The sequence below is a fragment of the Mustela erminea genome, chromosome 10 (assembly GCF_009829155.1).
Source record: "Mustela erminea isolate mMusErm1 chromosome 10, mMusErm1.Pri, whole genome shotgun sequence".
Classification (NCBI taxonomy): Eukaryota; Metazoa; Chordata; class Mammalia; order Carnivora; family Mustelidae; genus Mustela; species Mustela erminea.
Genome location: NC_045623.1, coordinates 9,116,117 through 9,141,502, shown reverse-complemented (window position 1 = coordinate 9,141,502; position 25,386 = coordinate 9,116,117). Strand labels below are relative to the sequence as shown.

General features: G+C 34.5%; 1 protein-coding gene across 2 annotated transcripts in view; it reads left to right on the top strand.

Moving 5' to 3' along the window:
• The window catches only part of MAN1A2 (mannosidase alpha class 1A member 2), a 187,248-nt gene that overhangs the window by 85,327 nt on the left and 76,535 nt on the right, over positions 1-25,386 (top strand). For both annotated transcript variants that reach the window (XM_032303107.1, XM_032303105.1), the window contains exon 6: positions 7,811-7,905. In XM_032303107.1, the coding sequence (XP_032158998.1) occupies positions 7,811-7,905 (95 nt within the window). The remainder of the gene's footprint in view (positions 1-7,810; positions 7,906-25,386) is intronic.

Sequence of the window (25,386 nt, the reverse complement as noted above, 5' to 3'; positions counted from 1 at the left end):
GAAATGAGGGATACAGAAGCCATGTTGGAATAGGATGAGGAATGAGTGGGAGGAGAGGAAATGGATACAATAAATTGGACAGTTTTGTGAAAATTGCAAAGATACTTATGTTATTATGTTAGTAGCAAGAAAAGACAGAATAAAAATCTACTTAGCAATTGTATGTTCTTAGAGTAAGAAGGATGGAAATACATCATAATACTATTTGGTTCAGAATATAGGAGCTGTGTATGATTTTAAAAATTTTCATTTTCCTTATTTTTATTTTCCTTCTTTTTAAATATATAACAAAATATGGATGATTTTTTTATCCATCAGGATCCAGTTAAGAGACAAACCATGCCAATATTTGAACAGAGAGAATTTAATATACAGATTATTAACTAGGCACAAAGTCACCTAGGTAAGTGCTAGATTAAAAAGAATATTCTGAAGTATCATGGAGGTGCCTGCTACAGGGAGCAAGGGAACATGGGGATGAGTTTTCAATGACTAAATGTTAGAAACTGTAAGAGGAAGGGCTAAGCAGTGGTGAAATTCAGACCTCTGACGAAAATGTGCTGGCACGTTGGTGCTCTTGCTGCTGTCTTTCCAATGAGGGCAAGGTCATGAAGCTGGTTCTGCTAGCATCAGAAAAAAGTGGATTTAGCTGCTGCTACAGGAAGGCAGAGCTGCTGCTGATCTGAAGTGTTAGGAAAATAAAACACCATAGTGCCTGTGTCCCTGCACACTTCTGCCAGGAATACCAGGGGTACAAGGCCTTGACTGCTCTTTACTTAGGTCTTTAGGGTTATACTTGCAGGGATGAATTAAGATCCTCAAATGGGCTTGCTTTCACTTACTGTAAAAGAGATTCTCTAAGCTCAGTGTTCTTTTTCTGCAACACAACCCATCATGTGTATAGGAATCCACCACGGACTCTTCGAATCATCTCTCCTGAGATTTAGGTGGGGGTGCAGGTGGGGCAAGTACAGATAGTGTAGATTAACTTAAATCTTTGGCTGATACTTTGCCATGAATAAAATAGTCCTCTGGTCTCTGACCCACTAGTCAGAGATACTTATGACTCTATGGGTATTCATGAAAATGTAGTATGCTAACTTGTTAGTTTGCAAATAGAATAAATCTTACATTTCATTATGAGTTTAGATACTGTTTGCAGGCTCATTTTGAGGGAGAGGTGTGTACGAATATGTTAACCTGCAGTTTGGTAGTAACCTTCCCTTGATCCTGATGAACACCTGTCTAGCCTTTAAGGATGTTCATGGTGATGATGAAAATTCATCCAGAATGCAATGTAGAGAGTCAAAAAGAGAAATTAAGAAAAAGAGTTGAGAGATATAAAATAATGAGAGGTTTCAAAGAATGTTTAGAAGTGTTAGACGAGTTTAATGGAATAAAGGATGGAGAATCAATATTTGAAAAGATATCAAGAATAAGGAGGAAATATTAAGGCTTCTAAAGAGAAAGGGCTGATTGCTTACAGAAGGATGACAGCTGACAGCAGAGTGTCCAGTAGCAGTAGACACCTGGAGATGCTGGAATGATACCTTTAGATTGCTAAGATAAAATAACTGCCAACTCAGACTGTTATATTAGTCAAACTATCATTCAAAAGGGGGGGGATGTAAGATACAGGACAAAGAGATGTGCAGTGAATTAGTCAAATACTTGAGGAATTTAATTGTTGACTACAAAAAGTAAGATTAAATAATGAGAGGTGTAGGAATGTCTTTGTTTACATTTGTGTCTATATCAAGATGTCAGTAATCTCTGTCTTTATCTAATTAGTGAAATTGTCAAGCAAGAACATGGACTCTGGAGCTAGACTGTCTAGGATTAAATTCAGGCTTACCATTGCCTGGTTATGTGACCTTGGGCAAATTAACTTACTTGTGTTAAACCTCAGTTTCCTACTCTGTAAAATGGGAGTAATGGTATTTATCTCATTGGGTTGTTGTGAGACAATTAACAACAACGGTTAATATATATGTGTGTCATTATCATCATTGTTATCATCCCAGCCTTTCTGAGAATATCTTAAAAGTCTTAAAACCTTTGCATGTTAATGTCAAGTATTTTGGGGATATGAAGTTGGTATGGAAGAGAAATAAGATAGTTACTTGTTTATTACAAATCTCAGGCACGCAACAGGCAATGAACAGAGTAGGTATGTGAGAGCCCACATACACGCACATGCACTGTTACTGAGAATCGGTAAGGAGAGAAGTAGAGCATGGAAGGGGATCAGGAGGCTTTAATTTCAAAGAAGATGGTCAGCAAGGTTTACATTTGTATAGGGACCTGAAGGAGGTAGGAGAGGGCCATGAGAATGGCTTCTCCTGAAGGAGAAGAGAGAACCTTTTTCTAAGAGCATTTTGTTGAAAGGAACAGCAGATGAAAGGCCACTGAAGCAAAGCGCAAAAGCATAACTGACATTGTTAGAAAACAACTAAAACAATTAGTAGGGCTAAGTAGTTGTTGGAAAAGAAAGAAAGGAGAGAGTGAGGTATAGAAGTCTTAGAGGTTCATCACTTGTAAAGATTTATAGCCTCTTAAAGGACTTCTCCTCCGAGTGAGATGGGGAGTCATTTGGGCATTCTGAACTCTTCACTTCTATATTCTCTCCTAGGTTGAAAACAGGCTGTGGGAGTATTACATTAGTAATTTAATTCAATAAAGAAACCAAAAGCATCCATATTTCTTTTTTAAAAAAAATTTAAATTCACTTAATTAACATAAACTGTATTACTGGTTTCAGAGATTGAGGTCAGTGATTTATTAGTCCAGTATAATATGGAGTGCTCATTACATCACATGCCCTCCTTAATGCCCATCACCCAGTTGCCCCATCCCCCCACCTCCTTCCCCTCAAGCAACCCTCAGTTTGTTTCCTGTGATTAAGAGTCTCTTATGGTTTGTCTCCCTCTTTGATTTTATCTTGTTTTATATTTTCCTCTCTTCCCTAATGATCCTCTGTTTTGTTTCATAAATTCCACTAGAGTGAGATCATGTGATAATTGTCTTATCTCTGATTGACTTATTTGGCTTAGTATAATACTCTCATTCTGTCCACATCATTGCAAATGGCAAGACTCCCCTTTTTGATGGCTGCGTAATATTCCATCTCCCTCCCTCTCTCTTTCTCTCCCTCTCTCTCTCTCTCTCTCTCTCTCTCACACACACACACACACACACACACACTCCACATCTTCTTTATCCATTCATCTGTTGATGGACATCTGGGCTCTTTCCATAGTTTGGTTATTGGACATTGCTGCTATAAACACTGGGGTGCAGGTACCCCATCAGATCACTGCATTTGTATCTTTGGGTAAATACCCAGTACTGCAATTGCTGGGTTGTAGGGTAGGTCTATTTTCAGCTTCTTGAGGTACTTCTGTGCTGTTTTCCAGATTGGCTGCTCCAGCCTGCATTCCCACCAACAGTGTAGGTGGGTTCCCCTTTCTCTGAATCCTCACCAACATCTGTTGTTTCCTGACTGGTTGATTTTAGCCATTCTAACTGGTGTGAGGTGGTATCTCACTGTGGTTTTGATTGCATTTCCCTGATGCTGAGTGAAGTTGAGCATCTTTTCTTGTGTCTGTTGGTCATTTGGATATCTTTGGAGAAATGTCTATTTATGTCTTCTGCCCATTTCTTGATTGGATTATTCTTTGGGTGTTGAGTTTGATAAATTCTTCATAGATTTTGGATACTAGCCCTTTATCTGATATGTCATTTGCAAATACCTCCTCCTGTTCTGTCAGTTGTCTTTTGATTTTGTTGACTGTTACTTTGCTGGCACCCATGGATTCTAATATCACTTCCATCCTCAAGAATCTACAGTGGTTCTCTGTGTTTTCGGTTATGTTACTTTAAGTTTCATCAGTTTTATTTTTAAAGCTCTTTGTAATTTTGCCACATTGTATCTGTTTAACCCTATTTCTTCTGATTCTTCCACACCTAGGAATAGTTCTTCCAGTATTAATTCTTCTAAACCTAGAACTAGTTTTAGTTCCATTGCCTACCATTATTTTCTGGTAAAAATAACTGGGAGATTTTACGTAATGTACACATTGAACATTTATATAATGTACACATAATTGAAACACAAAAGTTTTTTCTGTGAATAAGTGAAATGTTGTAGAGTCTTAATAAAATTGAGCCTCTTAAACATGAATAATTGAATTGCTCTCATTATCTTATCCATTAGGAATTACAGTAAAGTAGGCAGTATCTGTTTTACCTAGTGGTTTATTACAGGGTACTGATAGTTAACTGAATCTTGGGGCAGGCCATGGACATGAAACACTTTTTTGTTATATACCTTAGAACCATACACTCAGGAGAAATGCCCAAGCATGCCCTACTTTGTATCTCATCCATTGCCTTTATTTCCTGCATGGTCTCTATGAAGATGGTGTCCAGTCAAGAGAACTTCAGTTAGAGCCACCACAAAAGAGTCAGATACCTTCACCATGATGCTTGTAAGGCCACTGCCTCAGATCACTTACTTTTTCCTTCCAAATGCTGCATATTTAAGTATGCTCGGCAGTGGCTTTGCCATATGTTGAACTGTAGGTGGAGTGGACTCAGGGAAATGTTATGTAGTTTTCCATCCTCTGCAGTGTTTGAAGGTGTGCTTGAAAAGAGATTTGAATGAGTGTTATCTACTGCATTTATAATAAAGGAAATGAAAATAAAAATGACACCAGAATCTTCTTTTTCAAGTACAGATCTTCCTTGATTTACAATAGGGTTACATCCTGATAAACCCATCGAAATTTGAAAATACTGTAAATTGAAAATGCACTTAATACACTTAATCTACTGAGCAGTGTAGCTTAGCCTAGTCTACCTGAAATGTGATCAGAACACTTCCATTAGCCTACAGTTGTGCAAAATCATAACACAAAGCCTACTTAATAATAAAGTGCTGAATATCTGCTGTAGTTTATTGAATCCTATACTGAAAGTGAAAGACAGGATGGCTGTCTGGTACAGAATGGTTGGAAGTATATTGGTTGTTTACTTTCATGATTCCATGGCTGGCCAGGACCTGTGGTTCACTGCCTATGCCCAGTATCATGAGGGAGTATCCACCACATTTCTCTAGCCTGGGAAAAGATAAAAATTTGTAGTTGGTTTCTACTGAATGCATATCACTTTCACACCATTGTAAAGCCGAAAAATTGTAAGGTGTCCATCATTTGGTTGGGCCATTGTAAATTGGGGACTGTATGAGATAGGTGGCAATTAAAATTGCTAACTTTTGTGTTAACAAGAACACAGGGAAATGGCTATTCATACTTCCAGGTAAGAATATAAATTAGTAAAACGCATGGAAGGCAAATTGGCACTAACTGTCGAAATTACAAATGAATACACCCATTGATACTTCATTTCCCATTTTGGATTTTATCTTATATAGTCACATAGTTTGGAGACATATATCTGTCACATAGGGGACTGACTAAATAAATTCCAGTATATCCATACAAGGAGAAATTCTGCAGCCACTAAAGAAAAGGTCGTTACTTTAGTGGACAGATTTGGAAAGATCTCCAAGGTACCATGAAGTGAAAGAAGCAAGTTCAGAATAGAGCACGGTAGTATTCATGTTTGAGAAAGACAAAGACAAAAACTGTGTGTGTGTGCGTGTGTGTGTGTGTGTAAACCGTAACAGGATTTCCACTTCTGGGAGGGTCAGAAAATGAGGATTTAATGTGACAAGACTAGGAGCCATGCACATTGTGGAACTGATTGAGCACAAAATATTTACTAGATATTTAAGAACCTGAAGCTGTTTGTGTTGTTGAAGGAACTGTGTGGTTGAGAAATAGGACTGGAAAAGAGACTTATTTTCTTACTTCGATACATTTTGAATTTTGCATGCCAAAAAATAATGTGTTTTAAATATTGCTGTTGCCTCCAAAGTATGTTTCTGAAAATAGGGTATGTAGGGCAGTGATTTATTTAACATTGAAGAGTTTGTATATTTGTGAAGAAATTAAGACAAGTACACTATATAAGGAAATTGTTCTCGGTGATATAAATATTAGGGATTGGGGGTGTTGTGTATTATAACTGGTTACTATATATGTTATCTGTTACTAATAGTGTAAAGAAGGTGAAAATTAGAAACTATCTTTGGGAAATTTACTCCTAGATGTGAAATGAGAATGTTTTCTACTTAGAAAATGTTTATGTTTGTAAGTCATTTTACCATTTTGACTATCAGTTTTTATATGTAGAAAAGATGTAATATAAAAATATGTGATTAATAAATCCATCATATTAATATTAGGTAAGACCTTAGTCTTTTTCATCTTCATGGTAAACATAAGCAGTACTGCTGTTCACTATATAATGCAACGTGACTTTTGTAATGTATAAATGTTAATATAAAGAGAACAGTTTATATTTGCTTTTCTGAATTAATGAGATGAATATGAGAAAATTATTAAAACTTTAACCTTAAATTGTTACATTTTTCATTGAGACTTTTGTGCCCAAATAGGTATTCATTAAGGAAATGGTAAATTGTTGATGTATGAGAATATCTATTTAAAAGTTGTGCAAAGAGGTTTTGCCTCATTTAAGAAACCTTGCAAAACATCTTAATGTCATATTTCTTTGTCAGCTTGCACATATTTCTAATACCTTCAACCCCCAGTAATGTTGGGGTGCTTTGTTCAATGTAACCTCAGTGTAGAACTTTGATCCATTCCAGACTGTCAACTACTTACTTATTTGAAGGATCTAATATATTATCAAAAACACACTGCAGTGAAGAGATGGATGGGAGCTTAAGTATCTGATCAGTTTGGAATCAACTGGAGAAAAGATAGGCTTGAAGCATATAGGAGAACATACTCCTTTTCCTAATTGGATATTATGACCCAGTCTCAGTTTGGAGCCTCTATGTCAAAGGTCTCCAAAGTGATCTCTCTGGGTATTCCAAGAATATTAGAAATTTTACTATATATATTTTGGTGGTAGTACATGATTTTAAAAGTTTGGAAATCACTGATATTAAGGCAATTTATTGTTTTGGTACCCAGAATAACAGTAATTAGGACTGAGGGGTGAAGCATTTATTACTCTCCAAGTAAATTTGGAATGCGAACTGAAACCTTTTCTTTGTTTCTTTTTTTTTTTTTTTTTAAAGATTTTTATTTATTTTTATTTAACAGAGAGAGATTGAGATCACAAGTAGGCAGAGAGGCAGACAGAGAGGAGGAAGCAGGCTCCCTGCTGAGCGGAGAGCCCAGTGTGGGGCTCGATCCCGGAACCCTGGGATCATGACCTGGGCCGAAGGCAGAGGCTTTAACCCACTGAGCCACCCAGACTCCCTGAAACCTTTTCTTTTTAATAATGTGGACAAACCTTTACAGAAAATGTTGAGATGTAACATGTTGTTAGTATTTCAAGAACATTTATCCAAATTGGTTGCATGTTTTTGTTTTAACGTTTGTACTAAGCTTAAATACCATTGTGTGGATATTTCATAACCTGACGTTTTCTCTAAGACTTTTGCCATCTGAAAATACGGGTAATATTAACACCAAAACCATATCCTTCCCTTTCAGTAATTATAATTTCAGGATATTACACACTGGTAGTTTTCCTCAGTATCTAGTTTACAAACATCTTCTCTGATTGCTGTATCCTCCATGGTATGAAAGAGATGCCATTATTCCCCCTTGAACTTCTTCCCCAAGATCAGCAGGTGATAATGGCTATAATTTATGAATGGGTGGCTCTAAATTTTTTTTATAAAAAGTGTTTTATGTTTTCATCTCAGATATTCAAGATTAAAGCAGTTCAACTGGCTGAGAAACTCCTTCCTGCCTTCAACACGCCTACTGGGATTCCTTGGGCAATGGTGAATCTGAAAAGGTAAATTTTTTATTCCTGTTCTGAAAGAATTAGATTAACTCAATATTAGAAATTTCTAACAATCTTCTGCCATCATACTTTCTAAGACTTAAGTTGTTGTTCTCTCTATTATATTTCTTTAAAGCATTCTTTTTTTTTTTTTTTTTTTTTGAGTGCTTTACTTTTTCACAGTTCACTTGCCATAACTCTATTCCAGTTTCTCCAAGGCTATTTCTTTTCCTCACCTGTTTGTTTCTTTAATTTGCTTATTCATTTCCATTTTGTGCTATAATGGATTCTCTAATTTTTTGTACACTATCTGTTGATCTTCTTCTAAGTCAAAATGGAACACAAATATGCGTTAAAATCAGGGCTTCCTATAGCTGAATGATAAAGACAGAACTAACTCATGATGTTGACTAAAGGGTCCCTATTATTGTATTTGTACTATTGATGTTCAAAGTGAACTCAGCATTCTTTGCACTTTGTTTCATTCTGATAGAAGACACTGTTCACTTAAATGAAAAAAATTTTAGGTTAACTTTATAAATCATGCAAAGGTATACAATTAATATTTTAAAAATTGAGTAATGTCAACATATTTAACTTGCATTGAAATAATTTATGCTGACAGAAACTTTTGCCACTTTGGTTTTTCTCCAAAAGAAATTTATTATTGCTCTTAATGTTAGAGCTTGGGAATTACATGAAAATTTGACTCTTGTTCTCCTTACCTGCAGGCCCTTTAGAATAAAAGTTAGGGGAATTTATTTTTCTGGAGTTGTGATTCTATGACAGCCTTATCTGGAAAACCAATCTATTTTAGTCACTTCTTTGTAATGGAGAGTTATAGAGTTTAGATTTCCACTGAGAAATTTTTTCCACTGAAAAAACTAATGAGAAATTAGTATTTAATACTGAACATTAAATTTAACTTTACTCTTCTCCAGTTTCATGCACTGTATATAATATAAATTACCTCCTTGCGAGGGGAATAAGTTGACTGGAGTTCCAGAGCAACCTGCACAAAAGGAAATGGCCAAATGATGTAAATGCACCTATTCTCATTCTTAGTTTTATGGCAGATTTTCTGATGTTTCCTTCAGCACCATTGCCAGAATCCTATAACTTTCTTACATAAGAAATTTAATTTAGGGGTGTCTGGGTGGTTCAGTGGGTTAAAGCCTCTGCCTTCGGCTCAGGTCATGATCCCAAGGTCCTGGGATCTAGCCCGGCATCAGGCTCTCTGCCCAGCCAGGGAGCCTGCTTCCCTTCCTTTCTCTCTGCCTGCCTCTCTGCCTATTTGCGATCTCTGTCTTTCAAATAAATAAATAAACTCTTTTAAAAAAATTTAATTTAAAATTTAATTCTGAGATGAAGAAAGGATGCAGGACTTCTTTTTGTCTCTGGAAGAAAAAATCTAGCTTACATCACAAAACTTCAAACCCAGATTGAGATGAAAGTAGAAAGGTATTCAACAGTCATGTCTTGAACATTTTTATAAATGTAATTTTCATTTAGCTTCTTTATATGTATTCATACAAATACATATCTTACTGAGTTTCTAGATCATAAATGTAATTATTTACCTATTTTTTCAGAGTTTTTTTTTCTTTCTCTTTTGTTGAGGTCTGCCGATGTCTTACACATAGACTTTTCTCTCCTCTCTTGCTGCCTGAAAGCCAACCCATGTTAACAACCAGGCATATTTATCTTCTATAATATGATACAGCATACAGAAACACATGTTCTGTGCAGCTATTTAAAATTTTGTAGGGGTTTTTTGGATGGTTGTTTTTGTGCCTCTTATTTTTCTTAAGTTATTTCTCATTAGTGTTTCTTGGAAGTACTCTTCCAGATCTTCTGATACAGATCTGAATCAGTCTTTGCAATGACTACATAGTGAAACATACTGTAATACATTGGTTATAATGTTATACCGTAATTTATTCCATCATTTCCATATCAGTGATGTTTGTTTGTTATTTTGCTACCATAAACATTGTTACAATAGTATCCTATTAAATAGGTCCTTGTATAATGGGGATTTTTCTCTGAAAGTGATTCTCAAGAATATGATTGCTGGAGCAGAGACTGTGTGTGTCTTTTTATTCTCAAGTGTGGGATTGCTGGATCAAAGGGTATATGCATTTTATGTTTAGTAGTAGTCCCAAAATGTTGTCCAAAAAGACTTTATTTCATCATATTTCTACCTATAATGTGTAAGATACCTAAATGTCTGTAGGTGTTTAAGTTCTTTTTAATTTTTGATAGATTGATAACTCTGAAGTGTTACTCATTGTTATCTTCATTTGTATTTTCTGGTTAGTGAATTTGAACATCCTTTTCATAAATATATTGAACATTTAAATGTACTTTTTTGCTTTATTTATAATTTTTTATTCATACGTTTTAAATTTTTATATCTTCAAAAAAATCTTTTTTAACTTTTGGGTTTATAATTTTTATTAAGAAGGTTGTCTCCATCTGTATTTTATAAGTCTTCTGGATTTCCGTTAAAGGTTTCTATAATATGCTTTTTTTAAAAAAAATTTATTTTTTATTTATTTTCAGCATAACAGTATTCATTATTTTTGCACCACACCCAGTGTTCCATGCAATCCGTGCCCTTTACAGAAAATTTCATCAAGTATGGTGTTAGCTGTAGATGTTTCATCAGTTGCCTTTGCCAGGCTCAGGATGTTCGGCTCTCTCCCTATTTCACTTAAGTTTTTGTCATGAATGGGTGTTGAATGTTGCCACATACTCTTTTTTCTTCATCTGTGAGATGATAACATTTTTCACCTTTGTTCTGTTAATGTGGTAAATTACCTGTTGGATTTTCAAATGTTAAACCAACTTTGAATTCCTGGGATAATCCTTGGCCCTAATGTATTATCCTCTTTATATTTAGCCGTATTTGGTATATTAGAGTTACCTGCCTTCATAAAATGAAGTGGAAAATAATCTTCCTTTATTTTCTGAAAGCATTTGTGTTGTATTAGTGTTACTTTTTAACTACCTGGGCTGAAAATTTGCTTTGTGGGAAGGTTTTTAATAGCAAATTCAACTTTCATATATATATACATATAATATATGGGTATTCACATTTTGTATCAATTTTAGTTGATAGTATTCTTAAGGAATTTCTCCATTTCATGGAGGTTATAAAACTTCTCGGTGTGCAATTATACGTATTACTTTCTTATGCCTCTCATTTTCTAGGCTTTGTAGTGATAATCCCTCTTTCATTCCTGATACTGGTAATTTGTTTTCTCTTTTTATCAATCTAGGTAGGCATTTATTAATTTTGTTAATCTTTTCAAAGAACTAACATTTGTCTTTAGCTGCATTTAGTAACATTAACTCTGTTAGTTTTCTGTTTCATTATTTTTACTTTTTCCTTCCTTAGAGTTATTTAGCTCTTTTTAAAAAGCTTTTTACATTGGAACTCTAGGTATTTGATTTTTATATTTTTCTTTTTTTCCTAATAAGCTTTTTTTCTATAAGAATTTTACTTATTTGTTTATCTGTGTTTTCTTTTCCTATAAGAATTTTAAACTGTAAATTTCCCTTTAATGACCCAGGTATTTTAATATATTTTTTTTCATTATTACTCAGTTAAAAAATTTTATAATTTTCCTTAGGATATCTTCTATGAAAGTCACTTATTTCTAATTGTGTTGTTTAGTTTGCCAAATTTTAGAAACAGGAAGATAGCTTAGCTATCTTTTTTTAAAAATATTTTATTTATTTGAGAGAGAGGATGTATTCCTTCTGCAGGGGCAGAAGGAATGTGGAGAAAATGTGGAGAAGCAGACTCCCTGCTGAGCGGGGAGCCCAACATGGGGCTTATTCCCAGGACCCTGAGATCCTGACCTGAGCTAAAGGCAGGGGCTTAACCAACTGAGCCACCCAGGCGTTCCTTAGGTATCTTATTGTTTTGATTTCTAATTTAATTTAATTGTGATCATAAAGGATACTCTATATAATTTAAATCAATTTAAACCTCTTGTGCTTGTTTATGGCTCAGCTTGTGGTCTTTTTTGGCAAATACACTTGAATCTGTATTTTGCAGTTGGTGGGGTAATGTTTTATAAATATTAGGTTAAGCTAGTTGATGATGGTGTTTAGCTATCTGTCTTTCCTGATTTTTAATTACTTTAATTAACTTAATGAAGTTAATGATATACTTTTTTATTTCTGTCAGGTTTTTGCTTCCTGTATTTTGAGGCTTTACTTTTTGGTACTTACATGTTTATGATACATCTTTCTGATGACTTCACCCTTTTATCATTATGATATGCCCCTCTTCATCTCTGGTAATATTTTTACTTGGGAGTTTGTTTCATCAGATGCTAATATAGCTACTCCCCCATTCTTATGGTTACTGCTTTTTTGGTGTATTTTTTAAATTTTCAACCTAACTGTATCATAGTTTTAGTCCTTTTGGAGACAGCATGAGTTGGATATTTTGCAGTATGAAAATACTAGACCTTTAACATGTAGTTAGTGATGCAATCTGATTTAAATTCTCTGTTTTCCCTTCCTTCATTTCTTCTGTCCTAATTTTTGAATTGGTAAATGTTTTAGAATTCTCTTGGTTTATTTATTAGTGTTCTTATTTAATACATTTTTGGAGTGGTTGCTATAGAAATCACACCGTACATAATTAATTTTCCATTTAACAGTTAATATTGTACTACTTATGTGCAGTATTATTTCAGCTATATCTGTCCATTTTTATCCTGTCTTCTATCCTTTATATGCCATAGTTGTGAAGTGAATTGCATTTAATACACTCTAAGTCTCAAAATACATTGTTAAAATATTAAATAGATCTATTTACTTTATAGAATGGAGGGGATTAGCCAGTGCTCTTCATTTCTCTTTGTAGATCTGACCTTTAATCTGATACCACTTCATTTCAGCCTAAAGAACTTTAGTTAGCATTTCTTTGTAGTGCTCATCTATAGGGGTGAATTCTCACTATATTCTTTGAGAAGTTTTTACTTTGCATTTATTCTCAAAGAATTTTTTTTTTTTAGTGAATGATAAACTTGTGATTGGTGAATTTTTCTTTCTACACCTTAAAAACATTGTTTTTCTCTCATCTGTTTTCCATTGTTTCTGATAACTCAGAATTTAAATGATTTTTGTCCTCTGTGTGTGTGTTTATACATACTGTCTTTTTTTCCCTTCTGAATACTTTTAAGGTTTTTTTTCTTTATTCTTGGTTTTCAGTCTTTTGACTAAAATATGCCTCTTAGTGTTTCCTCTAAAAGGAAAGTTCCTTTTTGTTGTTGTTTCTTCTGTATCCTCCTTAGGCTTTGCTGATGAACATGTTGAATCTGAATGTTTGGGTCTTTCATTACATACATACAGTGGTAAAATTTTGGCCATTAATTCTTCAAATGTTTTTTCCTGCCCTATTCTTTTTGTTTTGTTTTGTTTCGTTTTTTTAAAGAGATTTTATTTATTTATTTGACAGAGATCCCAAGTAGGCAGAACTGCAGGCAGAGAGAGAGGAAGGGAAGCAGACTCCCTGCTGAGCAGAGAGCCCGATGCGGGACTCGATCCCAGGACCCTGAGATCATGACCTGACCGAAGGCAGCGGCTTAACCCACTGAGCCACCCAGGCGCCCTCCTGCCCTATTCTTTATCTCCTTCTGAATTTCATTTACTTGTATTTCAGAATTTGTATTTCTGTCTCACAGGTACCTGAAGCCTTTGTTTTATTTTTGTCTTTTTTTTTTCCTGTTTTCTTCAGACTGAGTAATTTCCATTAATCTATCTTCATGTTCACTGACTCTTATGTTGCTCTAATCTGCTCTTAAGCCCATCTAGCAGAATCTTTAGAATTTTGATCTGATGCTCTCTCATTCTGAGATAGAGATTTTGTCTTTTCATTCACTGTGAACACATTTTCTCTATTTCATGAAGTTGAATTAGAATATCTGGCTTAAAGTCTTAGTATTCTAATACCTGGGTAATCTTGGAATTGGTCTTGTTTGGTTATCTTTTCACTTGAGGCTAGATAACATTTTGATTAATCCTGGATATTCTGAAAGTTCTGTTGTGGAAATTCTGGATTCTGTTATAATTTTCACAGGGTTGTGTGTGATTGTGTGTGTGTGTGTGAGAGAGAGAGAGAGAGAGAAAGAGAGAGATTGAGATTAAGTAATCGTTTTACTTCTTAGTTGGATTCAAACATCAAACAGTGTCTCAGTTCATTTCATTTCTTTATCTTTAACTGGTTTGCTTTGAGTCTGTTTGCAAGCATTAACAATTCACTTGGCAACCAGAGACAAAGACTTCATATTACAGAACTAGAGGCTTCCTTTCTCTTGTTCTCTCTCTTCCCCAGGACTTTTTCTTCCTTCTTTTTTTAGTAGCTGTAATTGCTGCAAAAACTGGTATCTGATTCTTTAAGACACCAGTGTTCTATCAGATTTTCACTCTTCTGCCTATATGGGCTTTAGATTTTGGGATAAGAGCTATGAGAAAGTGTGAAACTAAATCTCATGCTAGCCTGTTTTTGCTAGTTTCCACTATCCTTGGAATCTGACCACTTTTGTTTATTCTTCAGGGACTTTAGGCCGTTGTCATTTTGTATTTTGTTCAGAGGTTATAACTTTTTTCTGCAGGAGAGACTAGTTCAGTCATTAGTAGATTTCAGGGGTCACAATGAGAGCAGAAATTAGAAAAATTTTGTTAGGTTTTATGCATAGATTCTTCATTATTAAAAGTGCTGGAGGGGCATCTGGGTGGCTCAGTCAGTTAAGTGTCCAGCTGTTGATTTCAGCTCAGGTCATGATCTAATGGTTCTGAGAGCAAAGTCCATATGAGGCTCCATTCTCAGAGTGGAATCTGGTTGAGATTCTCTCTCTCCCTCTGCCCCTCCCCCTGCTTGTTCTTGCTTTCTCTCAAATAAAATCTTTTAAAAAATGCTATAAAATGGTATTTATAAATTTTTATTCTTTACTGCTGTAATATAGAATATAGTTGTTTTGTAAACTTATTCTGAATTCAGGGGTGCCTGGGTGGCTCAGTGGGTTAAAGCCTCTGCCTTCGTCTCCGGTCGTGATCCTGGGTCCTGGGATCGAGCCCCACTTTGGGCTCTCTGCTCAGCAGGGAGCCTGCTCCCGCCTCCACCCCCGTCTGCCTCTCTGCCTACTTGTGATCCCTGTCCATCAAATAAATTAATAAAATCTTAAACTTATTCTGAATTCAGCAATCTTGCTGAATTTGAATTCAACAAAACATGTTGGATAGTGATTCTTCTTTTTCTCTCAAAGAGTTTGTAAAGGTTTTTTTTTTTTTTTTCTTTCCTTTCTCCCCCTGAGATGATTGATAGAAGCTTCTGGTAGTTACTTGGGTCTACAATTTCATTTTGAATAAGTATTTATACTTTTAATTTAATATCTTTTAGCACTTAAATAAGTTATGTTAGATAATTTGTTTTCTGTTTAAGTAAGTTTTAATAATTTATGCATTTGTAGGGCTCTGTCCATCAGGCACAATAAAAATATCCTTGTGTCACTTGTTTACTATCTGTTTTGTCTGTTATGTGTCTTTTATACTGGTATCATATATTCAGTAAAGGATAGCATTTAAATTTTTAAATTTTTGCTGTACACTCCTAAGTAACATACTATAGAAATTTTGGGTGAATAACACATAGTTTTTAACTTTTTTTTTTTTTTTAGTAGGAAGCACAAAAAATTATTTAGCAACAGCTACATTTATAAACATGATCTTATTCTAACAATATCCGTATGAAATAGATATGAAGGAAATGTTATCTTTGTTTTATAGATAAGGAAATTGAACATCAAAAGGTCATACCTGGGTCTATCTCCTGACAATGGATCAGTCTGCTTCTGTCATTTACGTTTTTATTTATTAAATTCCAGTTAGTTAGCATGCAGTGTAATATTAGTTTCATGTGTACCATATACTGATTTCATAGAACATCATCTGGTATTCATCACAACACATCCTTAATTCCTGTCGCCTATTTTAATCCATCCCCCTACTCCCCTCCCCTCTGGTAACCATCAGTTTTGTTGTTTCTATAGTTGAGAGTCTGTTTCTTGGTTTTCCTCTCTCTCTTTTTCCCCCCTTTGCTTGTTGGTTTTGTTTCTTAGATTCCACATATTAATAAAATCGCATCATATTTGGTTTTCTCTGACTTACTTTGTGAGCATAATGCTCTCTGGTTCCATCCATGTTGTGTGAATGGTAAGATTTCATTCTTTTTTTTATAGCTGAGTAATATTCCATTGTGCGTGTGTGTGGCAGGGGGGCTGTTTCCATAATTTGACTATTGTAGATAATGCTGCTGTAGTAATTAGTAATTTTGATTTAGTAATTTGTAGTAATTAGTAATTAATAATTTTGATTTAGTAATTTGAATTAGTACTTTTGTGCTTTTTGGGTAAATACCCAGTAGTGCAGTTGCTAGATCATAAGATAGTTGTGTTTTTAACTTTTTGAGGAATTTCCATACTGTTTTCTAGAGTGGCTGCACCAGTTTGCATTCCCACCAATAGTGTGTGAGGGTTTCCCCTTTCTCTACATTCTCGTCTACACCTTTTGTTTCTTGTGGTGTTGATTTTAGCCATTCTGACAGGTGTGAGGTAACATCTCATTTTAGTTTTGATTTGCATTTCCCTGATGCTAAGTGATGTTGAGCATCTTTTCATCTGTATGTCTTCTTTGGAAAAATGTCATTCATGTCTTCTGCCCATTTTTTAATTGGATTGCTCATTTTTTGGATGTCAGGTTTTAGAAGTTCTTTATATATTGGATACTAAACCTTTATCACTAAACCTTTTCCCATTCCATAGGTTGCTTTTTATTTTTGTTATTTCCTTTGCTGTGCAGAAGCTTTTTATCTTGGTGATGTGCCAATTGTTTAATTTTGCTTTTGTTTCCCTTGAGTTGGGAGATGTATCTAGAAAGAAGTTGTGTCAAAGAAGTTACTGCCTGTGCTCTCTTCTAGGATTTTTATGGTTTCAAGTCTCACATTTAAGTCTTTAACCCATGTTGAGCACAGATTGCATGGAGCACTGGGTGTTATACATAAACAATGAAATCAAAACTACATCAAAACTAATTAAAAATTAATGATGTACTGTATGGTGACTAACATAATAAAGAAATGAATTCAATTTTGTATATGGTATAAGAAAGTGGCCCTGTTTCTTTCTTCTGCATGAGCTGTCCAGTTTTCCCAACACCATTTATTGAAGAGTCTGTCTTTTTTCCATTGGATATTCTTTTCTTCTTTGTGGAGGATTAATTGGCCATATAGTTGTGGCTACATTTCTGGGTTTTCTTTGCTGTTCTGTTGATCTGTGTGTCTGTTTTTATGCCAGTACCATACTGTTTTGATTACTACAGCTTTGTAATATAGCTTGAAGTCTGGAATTGTGGTGCCTCCAGCTTTGCCTCTCTTTTTCATCATTGCTTAGGCTAGTCAGGGTCTTTTGTAGTTTCATACAAATTTTAGGATTGATTGTCCTAGCTTTGTGAAAAATGCTGTTGGATTTTGATAGGGATTGCATTGAATGTGTAGATTGCTTTGGGTAGTACAGACAATTTAACAGTATTTTTTCTTCCAGTCCGTGAGGATGGAATGTTATTCTATTTCTTGGGTCATCTTCAATTTCTTTCATCAGTGTTTTATAGTTTTAAAAGTATAGGTCTTTGATCTTACTGATAGGTTTATTCCTAGGTATCTTATTATTTTTGGTGCAATTTTAAATGGGATTGATTCCTTAATTTCTCTTTCTGCTGCTTCATTATTAGTATTTAGAAATGCAACAGATTTCACTCACTTTCTACTTTCAGAGGACAAGCCAGGGCTGAATTGTGATATTCAGTGGAATGACACATGGCAGTTACCCAAATATTATGTTATAAAGTAGAAGGCATTAATGTGCATCCAACATGATATGAGGTCATCAGAGAAAAGGAAGTTTCTGTTTATTTAGAAAGATCAGGGAGTTTTCATGGAGTGCCTTGAATTGAATTGCTATTATAAAGGAGTAAGATACTAAGAGGTGATATAGATGGGTAGGTCATTTTGAATGGAGGAAATAATTTAACCAAAAAGAGATGTGGAGATGAGAAACTGTAGGGGAGAAGATTGAACTTTTAGAGGAAGGGCTGGTGATGAAATATGGGGAACCAGTATATATGAACCTCCAAATGCCTCAGCTAATCCTGTAAGTAAGAAGATTTATGAAAGGGCAGAAGTGCCATTTTGTAAAGAGGCTTAACCTTTAATTGGAAAGCTTGCCTTGGAGTTACGGAGATAAATCTTATTATCAGGAGATTGAAGGAAGATCTTGAGAGTGTATTTGAAATTCTTTGCTCTTCTCTGAAAAAGTAGCAAGACATCCATAGGGCATGAGTAAAGGAGGTTACTTTATTTCTGGGGGGAACAGATTGGAAGCACTTTCTTGGGAGTTTTTTGCCCTCCTGAAGGCAACAACATTCAAAGGCAATGTTGCTTAACCCCTACATTAGATTGAATTGTCTTGCTGTGTATATCCGTCCCACAGAACCGTGCTTGTTTTGTTCACCACCATATTCTTAACACTGAACATGGTGACTGCTTTCAAATAACACCTATCCCAGACAGAAGTCTCATAAGCAATGGTATGATTCTTACATGGTTGGCAGAAGCACAGTAAATGAAGCTAAACCGAATATGCAGAATAAAAGCTGAGCCCAGAAGAAAACCATACATGGAAGACTCCATTAAAAAGAGAGCAGAAGGAACCACCCAGAGATGAAGTTTCCTGGCCAACAGTTTTGGTATCCTCCACATAACCCTCAAACCGCTATGTCACTGAAGGAAGGAAGGAAGTTGTGTTATCACCCAGGGTTCAGTAAAGGGTTTCTAAGAGGAATTGTCTACTGTGATTTTGGATAAATTTTTAGCTTGGATTGCTCTCTCATTATTGAGGAAGGAGTAGGTAGTTAAAAATTAGGACCATTAAAACACAAAGAAAGAATGAATAAGAAAAACAAACAAAAAACAGACTCTTAACTAGAGAAGAAGCTGGTTATCAGAGGAGAGATGGGTGGGTGGTGGGAGAATTAGGTGATGGGGATTAAGAGTACACTTATGATGATGGACAACTGAGTAATATGTAGAATTGTTGAATCGCTATATTGTATACCCAAAACAAAGATAACACTGTACACTAACTGTACTGGAATTTTAAAACAAAAGATTGCGTACCTTAAAATTTGCAGATCTCTGTCAAAGAGGCAGAGAAAACAAGCATTTAACAAAACTTTTTACTTCAGGAAATATTTAAATTTAAAGCATATGCTTGCTTCTCTTGAATTTTTCAATCATGTTGAACTTTAAGCTATAATGTTGAATTTCTTCCTCCCTTCCTCATTCGCTCGCTGGACTTTGCCCTCCAGGAATTGGTTTATCAAGGGGAAATGGGAGAAGCATCAGCCACTCATTCAGGGTTTGCTGAGTGTTGACTTGCTCTATAAGGCACAGCTCAGATATTACTTCCTAATCTCATCACCAACACCACCTCCCCCACTCCAAGGAGGGTCTTTCTCTAGGTTTCTATGGTAGAACTCTTGCTCCTTTTTCTCTCGTTCTATGTACCAATGAAGTAACTATCTGCTTACATATCTGGCTCTACCACCAGAATGGTGGAAATATTTAAATTTTAAATTATTTAGGAAATATTTAAATTTAAAGCATATGCTTGCTTCTCTTGAATTTTTCAATCATGTTGAACTTAAAGTTATTATAAAAATATACCATGAATAAAATTTAAGGGGAATAACAAACTAGAACAATGTTAACAGTACTGGTATTGATAGCATATGCGTGTCATTCTTAATATATAAATAGCTTTTACTGACTTAAAATTATTTGTCAGTAAATTATTTAAAAAGCTACTAAATACATGAATGGGTAATTTAAAAACATAAAAAATCTTCAGCCACTTTAGTAATCAGAAACATTTATATTTGAATAAGACTGTATGTTTTTACCTAGAAAATTGACAAAAAGAGAGTGGTTTTATTTAGGACTGACAAAGTGAAGAAATAAGAACTACACAGAGTTGTTGGAATTGGAAATTTGAGTAACTTGGAAGACAGCTTGGCTGTGGGTTTCAGAAACTTTGAAATATACCTGCCTTTTGACCTTGTAATTTTACTTCTAGAAATTTATCTTAATACAAAGTAATTTTAAGTGGGTTTTTTGTTTTTTTGTTTTATTTTTTGTTTTTTTTTTTTTTTTAGTAATTTTAAGTGTTTACAGAGCATTAATTGTAAGGATGCTCATAGCAGTGAAGTTTATATTAATGAGTATAGAATGTAATTAAATTCAGAGGAGTGGCATGTTTATAGAGTGAAATGTGACACAGACATTTGAAATGATGTTCTGGGAAGTGAATTTTTGAAGAAAGATAATACTTGTGATCTTTTAGGTGAAAAAGCAGTATATACAAGAATGTGACCCTATTTTTGTTAAACCACTGTATCACTTCTAAGTAGGAATCAGAATTCGCTTTCTTACTCTATCTTTTTTACTTCCTTCTCCTAAGACTACAAAAGCAACAGTAAAATAGATTCTTTCTTCCTTTTTCTCTCTCCCTTCCCACTTCCTCCCTCTCTCCCCTTTTTATTCCCTCCACCCTTACTTTCTTGTCTCTTTATTTAGCTAGATATTTTAAGAAAAAGAACTGCTTATATTGGGTAAATATACATGTATTGAAGTAGCATATACTCAGCTGTAAAGTAAACCTTCAGTTCCAAACCCCTTGTTCTTTAGGGAAGCCATTATTACAAATTAAGATCTTGAGTATCCTTCCAGACATGTTAAGTATTTATAGATGCATTCATACCCTTGCATACATGTATTGTTTTCTTGTCATTTTCACTTATCAGTAGGTCTTGAAAATTACTCCATATCAACTCTTAGGGTTATTTACCTCATTCTTTTTTTGTTTGTTTGTTTGTTTGTTTTTTTAATTTGACAGAGAGAGAGAGAGAGATCATAAGTAGGCAGAGAAGCAGGCGGGGGCGGGGGAAGCAGGCTCCCTGCTGAGCAGAGACCCCCCCCAATGCAGGCCTTGATCCCAGGACCCTGGGATCATGACCTGAGAGGAATGCAGAGGCTTAACCCACTGAGCCATCCAGGCACCCTACTTCATTCTTTTTAAGAACTTTATAATAATGATTATGAAGGCACCATAGTTCATTTAAAATAGATCTGATATTAATGAACTGTTAGATTATTTTCCAATTTTTCCTATTAAAAAATGCTAGAAGAAAGGCCCTGCATATGTTGGGAATCGTGTGTGTGTGTGTGTACATATGTGTACATGTATATGTGTTGGTATGTCTTTGGTAGAAATGCTGGGTCAAGGAATTACCTAACATTTTGCAAGTACTGTTTATTATTATTTATCAGGTATAAAATGAAACATTATTTTAATTTTCATTTCACTGGCTTTTGAGTGAAGTTGGGTATATTTTATTCAGTGCAAAGCTTTTTTATATCCTTTCCTGTTTTCCAGTGGATATTAAAAAAATGAATCCTTAAGATCTTTTTGTATATTAGCTGAATCAGTATTTTGTTATGTATGTTGCAAATACTTTTTGCTGTTGCTATTATTTATGGGAGGTTTTCCTTCAAAGATTTATATATTTTCTAGTACAATAATGGTTTAATTTTTCTTTTATACCTTTGATCCATTTGGCATTTATTGTGGTGTAGGAAGAAAGATAAAAATCAAGCTTTATTTTTTTGAGATACTTAGGTAATGCTCTGACATTACCTACTGAGTAACTTTTCAATGCCTACTGAAGTCATAATTTTATGATAAATATAATGAAATATAAAAAGTATTTCCAAATATATGGGACTATTTTTTAGACTTTCTTCTGTTGTATTAATTAGTATGTTTATTTTAACTCTGCATTGATTTAATTGCTTATAATTTCTTTATTGTGTGGTTGGACTGGTCCCTTTAGTATCCTGCTTCTCAGTTTCAGCTGTTCTCACATACTCATTTTCTTTATAAGAAATTTTGAATTACTGTGTCTAGTTTATTTCTTCATATTTTATAGTTTAGTTGGGTTTGCACTAAATTTAGAAATTAATTTAGGGAACATCTTCCCATGAAATCTTCCTTTCCTATAATTTATGTCTTTTCATTTATTTAAATTTTATTCTCTGTCAAGTGAGTGGAGGTATACAGCTTCTTTTATATGGATTCTGAAGTTCATGTAAAAAGTTTTTAAGTTCACTTAAAAATGCTTAACCTTTTACATTTTTATTTGTACTTTTTGGGGGGTGTAAGTACTAGAAGAAAACAGAGAGAATGGTTTTATTTATATCATCTAGGTACCAAAAGATGCCTGACTTGAAAAAAAGTGTGGAAGTTGTACATCTTTAATCAAACAAAAGAATTAGTGAAATGTTGAAGACATCACATTAAAATTAAGAGCAAGAAAGTATTTCACATTTTTCTGGAGGTTTTAACAAGTGTAACCAAATAAAAAGAATAAAGTGGATATATGGATTGGAGACAAAATTATAATTAATAACAGATCATATGATTGCTTTCCTGGAAGAAAAAGAAAGTGATCAATTGAATAACCATCTGAATAATAAAGGAGTTGAATACATTGGCTAGCTAAAAATTAAAACACTTCTTTGAACACTAGGGATATTAGGTTGAAAGTACAGAAAGGTCTTGCCTTATTAGTAAAGAACTGAACTAGCCACAGAGTAAAGTCAAATGTAGATCTGTCCTAGCAAAGCCTGAAAACAGCCTTTGCAAGAGCTAAGCTGTCCACGCATTATATAACTGTCAAAAGAAAACTGAAAATGCTTTAAATTAAGAAAATAAAATTCAGAGATTCAGGAAAATGTAACCTAAAATCAGGAGGAAAAAAATTATCAGTAGAAACATACACGAATAATCAGTAATGGAGATTGCAGTAAAGGATTTTAAAATAGCTATCATAAAAGTATGCTCGGTATTTAAAGGGAAATATGAACATAATCAGAAGAGAGATTTTATAAAGGAGTAAATGGAACTTCTAGTGCTGAGAAATACATGAAATAAAAAATTAACTTGATCAGCTTAACAGCACATTCTTCATTGCAGCAGACAAAATCCATGAGCTTGAAGACATAGCAGTAGAAACCACCCAAACTGAAGCACAAAGAAAAATGAAAGGAGCAAAGCCCATAACCCATGGGACGATATTAAATGTTTAGCGTGCGTATAAGGGAATGGTTAGGGGTGGGGAGCAGGAGGAGTGGCAGACAAACTGTTTGTAAAGGGAATGGCCCCAGATTTTCCAAGCTGATGAACAACTATAATCCCACAGATTTCAGACACTTGAAGAAACCCAAACAAGGTAAAATAAAGAAACATAATAAATGGTTAAAAATCAGTGAAAAAAAATTTTTTTAACACCAGAGGAAAAGACATTACATACAGGGAACAAGGATAGAAGTACCATTTGCTTCTTGTCTGAAGTGGTACAAGCCAGAAGACAATGGAATGCATCTTGAAAGCGCTGAAAGAGAAAAGTCGATCTAGAATTCTCTAATCACTAAAAATATTTTTAAAATCTGTGGGTGAAATTAAGACATTTTTAGACAAACAAAAGCTTAGAGAATTTATTGCTAGCAGGCCTCTATTACCAGAAATGTTATAGGAACTTTTAATGACATTACATAAAGAAATGTAAAGCAGGCAGAAGAATAAATATATGAATATGTATCAAAGGCATACTTGTTTTCTTTGGTCTTAGAGTTTTCGTTAAAAGATAATTGGCTGTTTAAAGCAAATGTGGTGAGTTTACATTGGAGGTCTGTAATATATGTAGAAGAGAAGTGTGCAGCCACACTAGCACCAAGGTCGGTATGGGGATATGAAAGTATACTGTTGTCATGTTGTTAGTTTACATCTGAAGGGGCGTGTTACTTGAAGGTATACTGCAATATGTTAGTTGTACATACTCTAATCCTTAAAGCGGTCACACAGACAAAAATCAGTGGAAATACTAAAGAATACTCGATCCAAATGAAGGTGGGAAAGAGGACTAAAGAACTAATCAGAAAAAGTAGGTGGTAAAAAAAAATCAAGATACTAGACCTATGTAGTGGACAGCCATTTTGGAGAACAGTTTTTACAGTTAAAATAGAGTTATTACAGAACCCAGAAATTATATTTCCAAAGTATTCACATGCCCAAGAGAAATGAAGCCTATGTCTGAACAGAGGTTGTTCATAACAGCCTTATTCATAATAGCCCCAAACTGTAATCAGCCCTGGTGTTTATCTAACCAGGTGCATAACTAACTAGTTGCTGTTTTCACACAATGGACCACCACTTTGTAATAAAAAGAACTGAGCTACTGAGATGGCAATATGCATGAATCCCAGGGATAGGGTGCATGAAAGACTCAAATGCAAAGGAGTATATATTGTGTGATTATGTTCACATGAAATTCTAGAACATACAAAACTAGTAATAGAGAAAGTAGATTGAGACTGGTTGGAGGAGAAGTATGATTTGACTGCAAAGGTGCATGAGGACAGGTTTTGGAGAGATTGGCTTAATTCTTATATCAGTACATTCATTTCTCAAAACCCTTGAAACTGTGTGCTTGAATTGATGCATTTTTGTATTAAATTATACCTCAGTGTGTTTCTTTGAAAAGGAAAATAAACAAGATCCTAGGGTTGGTTGAGGGACTATGGTTTTTTTTTTTTTTTTTTTTTAAATAAAGCAACATCAACATGGACGGGACTGGAGTAGATTATGCTAATATTTTGACTGGGTATTTTCACAAATGCCATTCTCTTGCTTTCATTCAGAGTATATTCTATATAACATTCCTGGGTTTTTTTCACTCAACTATAATGAGCATACATTGTTAGTTTCAGGTATAATGATTTAGCAGTTCTATACATTTCTTTTTGCTCATCAACCCATCTGCCCACCCACCTCTCCTCTGGCAGCTATCAATTTGTTTATTTAAGAGTTTTTGTTTTTTGTCTTATCTTTTCTTTGTTCACTTGTTTTGTTTCTTAAATTCCACATATGAGTGAAATCATGTGGTGTTTGTTTTTCTCTGACTGACATAACTTCGCTTAGGATAATACATGCTAGCTCTATCTATGTTGTTGCAAATGGCAAGATTTCATTCTTTTTGATGGCTGAGTAATTCCATTGTATGTATATACCACATCTTGTTTATACATTCATCTATCAACGGACACTTGGGTTGCTTCCCTGTATTAGCTATTTCAAATAATGCTGCAATAGGCATAGGGGATGCACATACCTTTTTGAATTAATGTTTCTATTTTTGGGGTGAATATCTAGTAGTAGAAATACAGGATCACAGGGTAGCTCTATTGTTAACTTTTTGAGGAACCTTAATACTGTTTCCACAGTGGCTGCACCAGTTTGCATT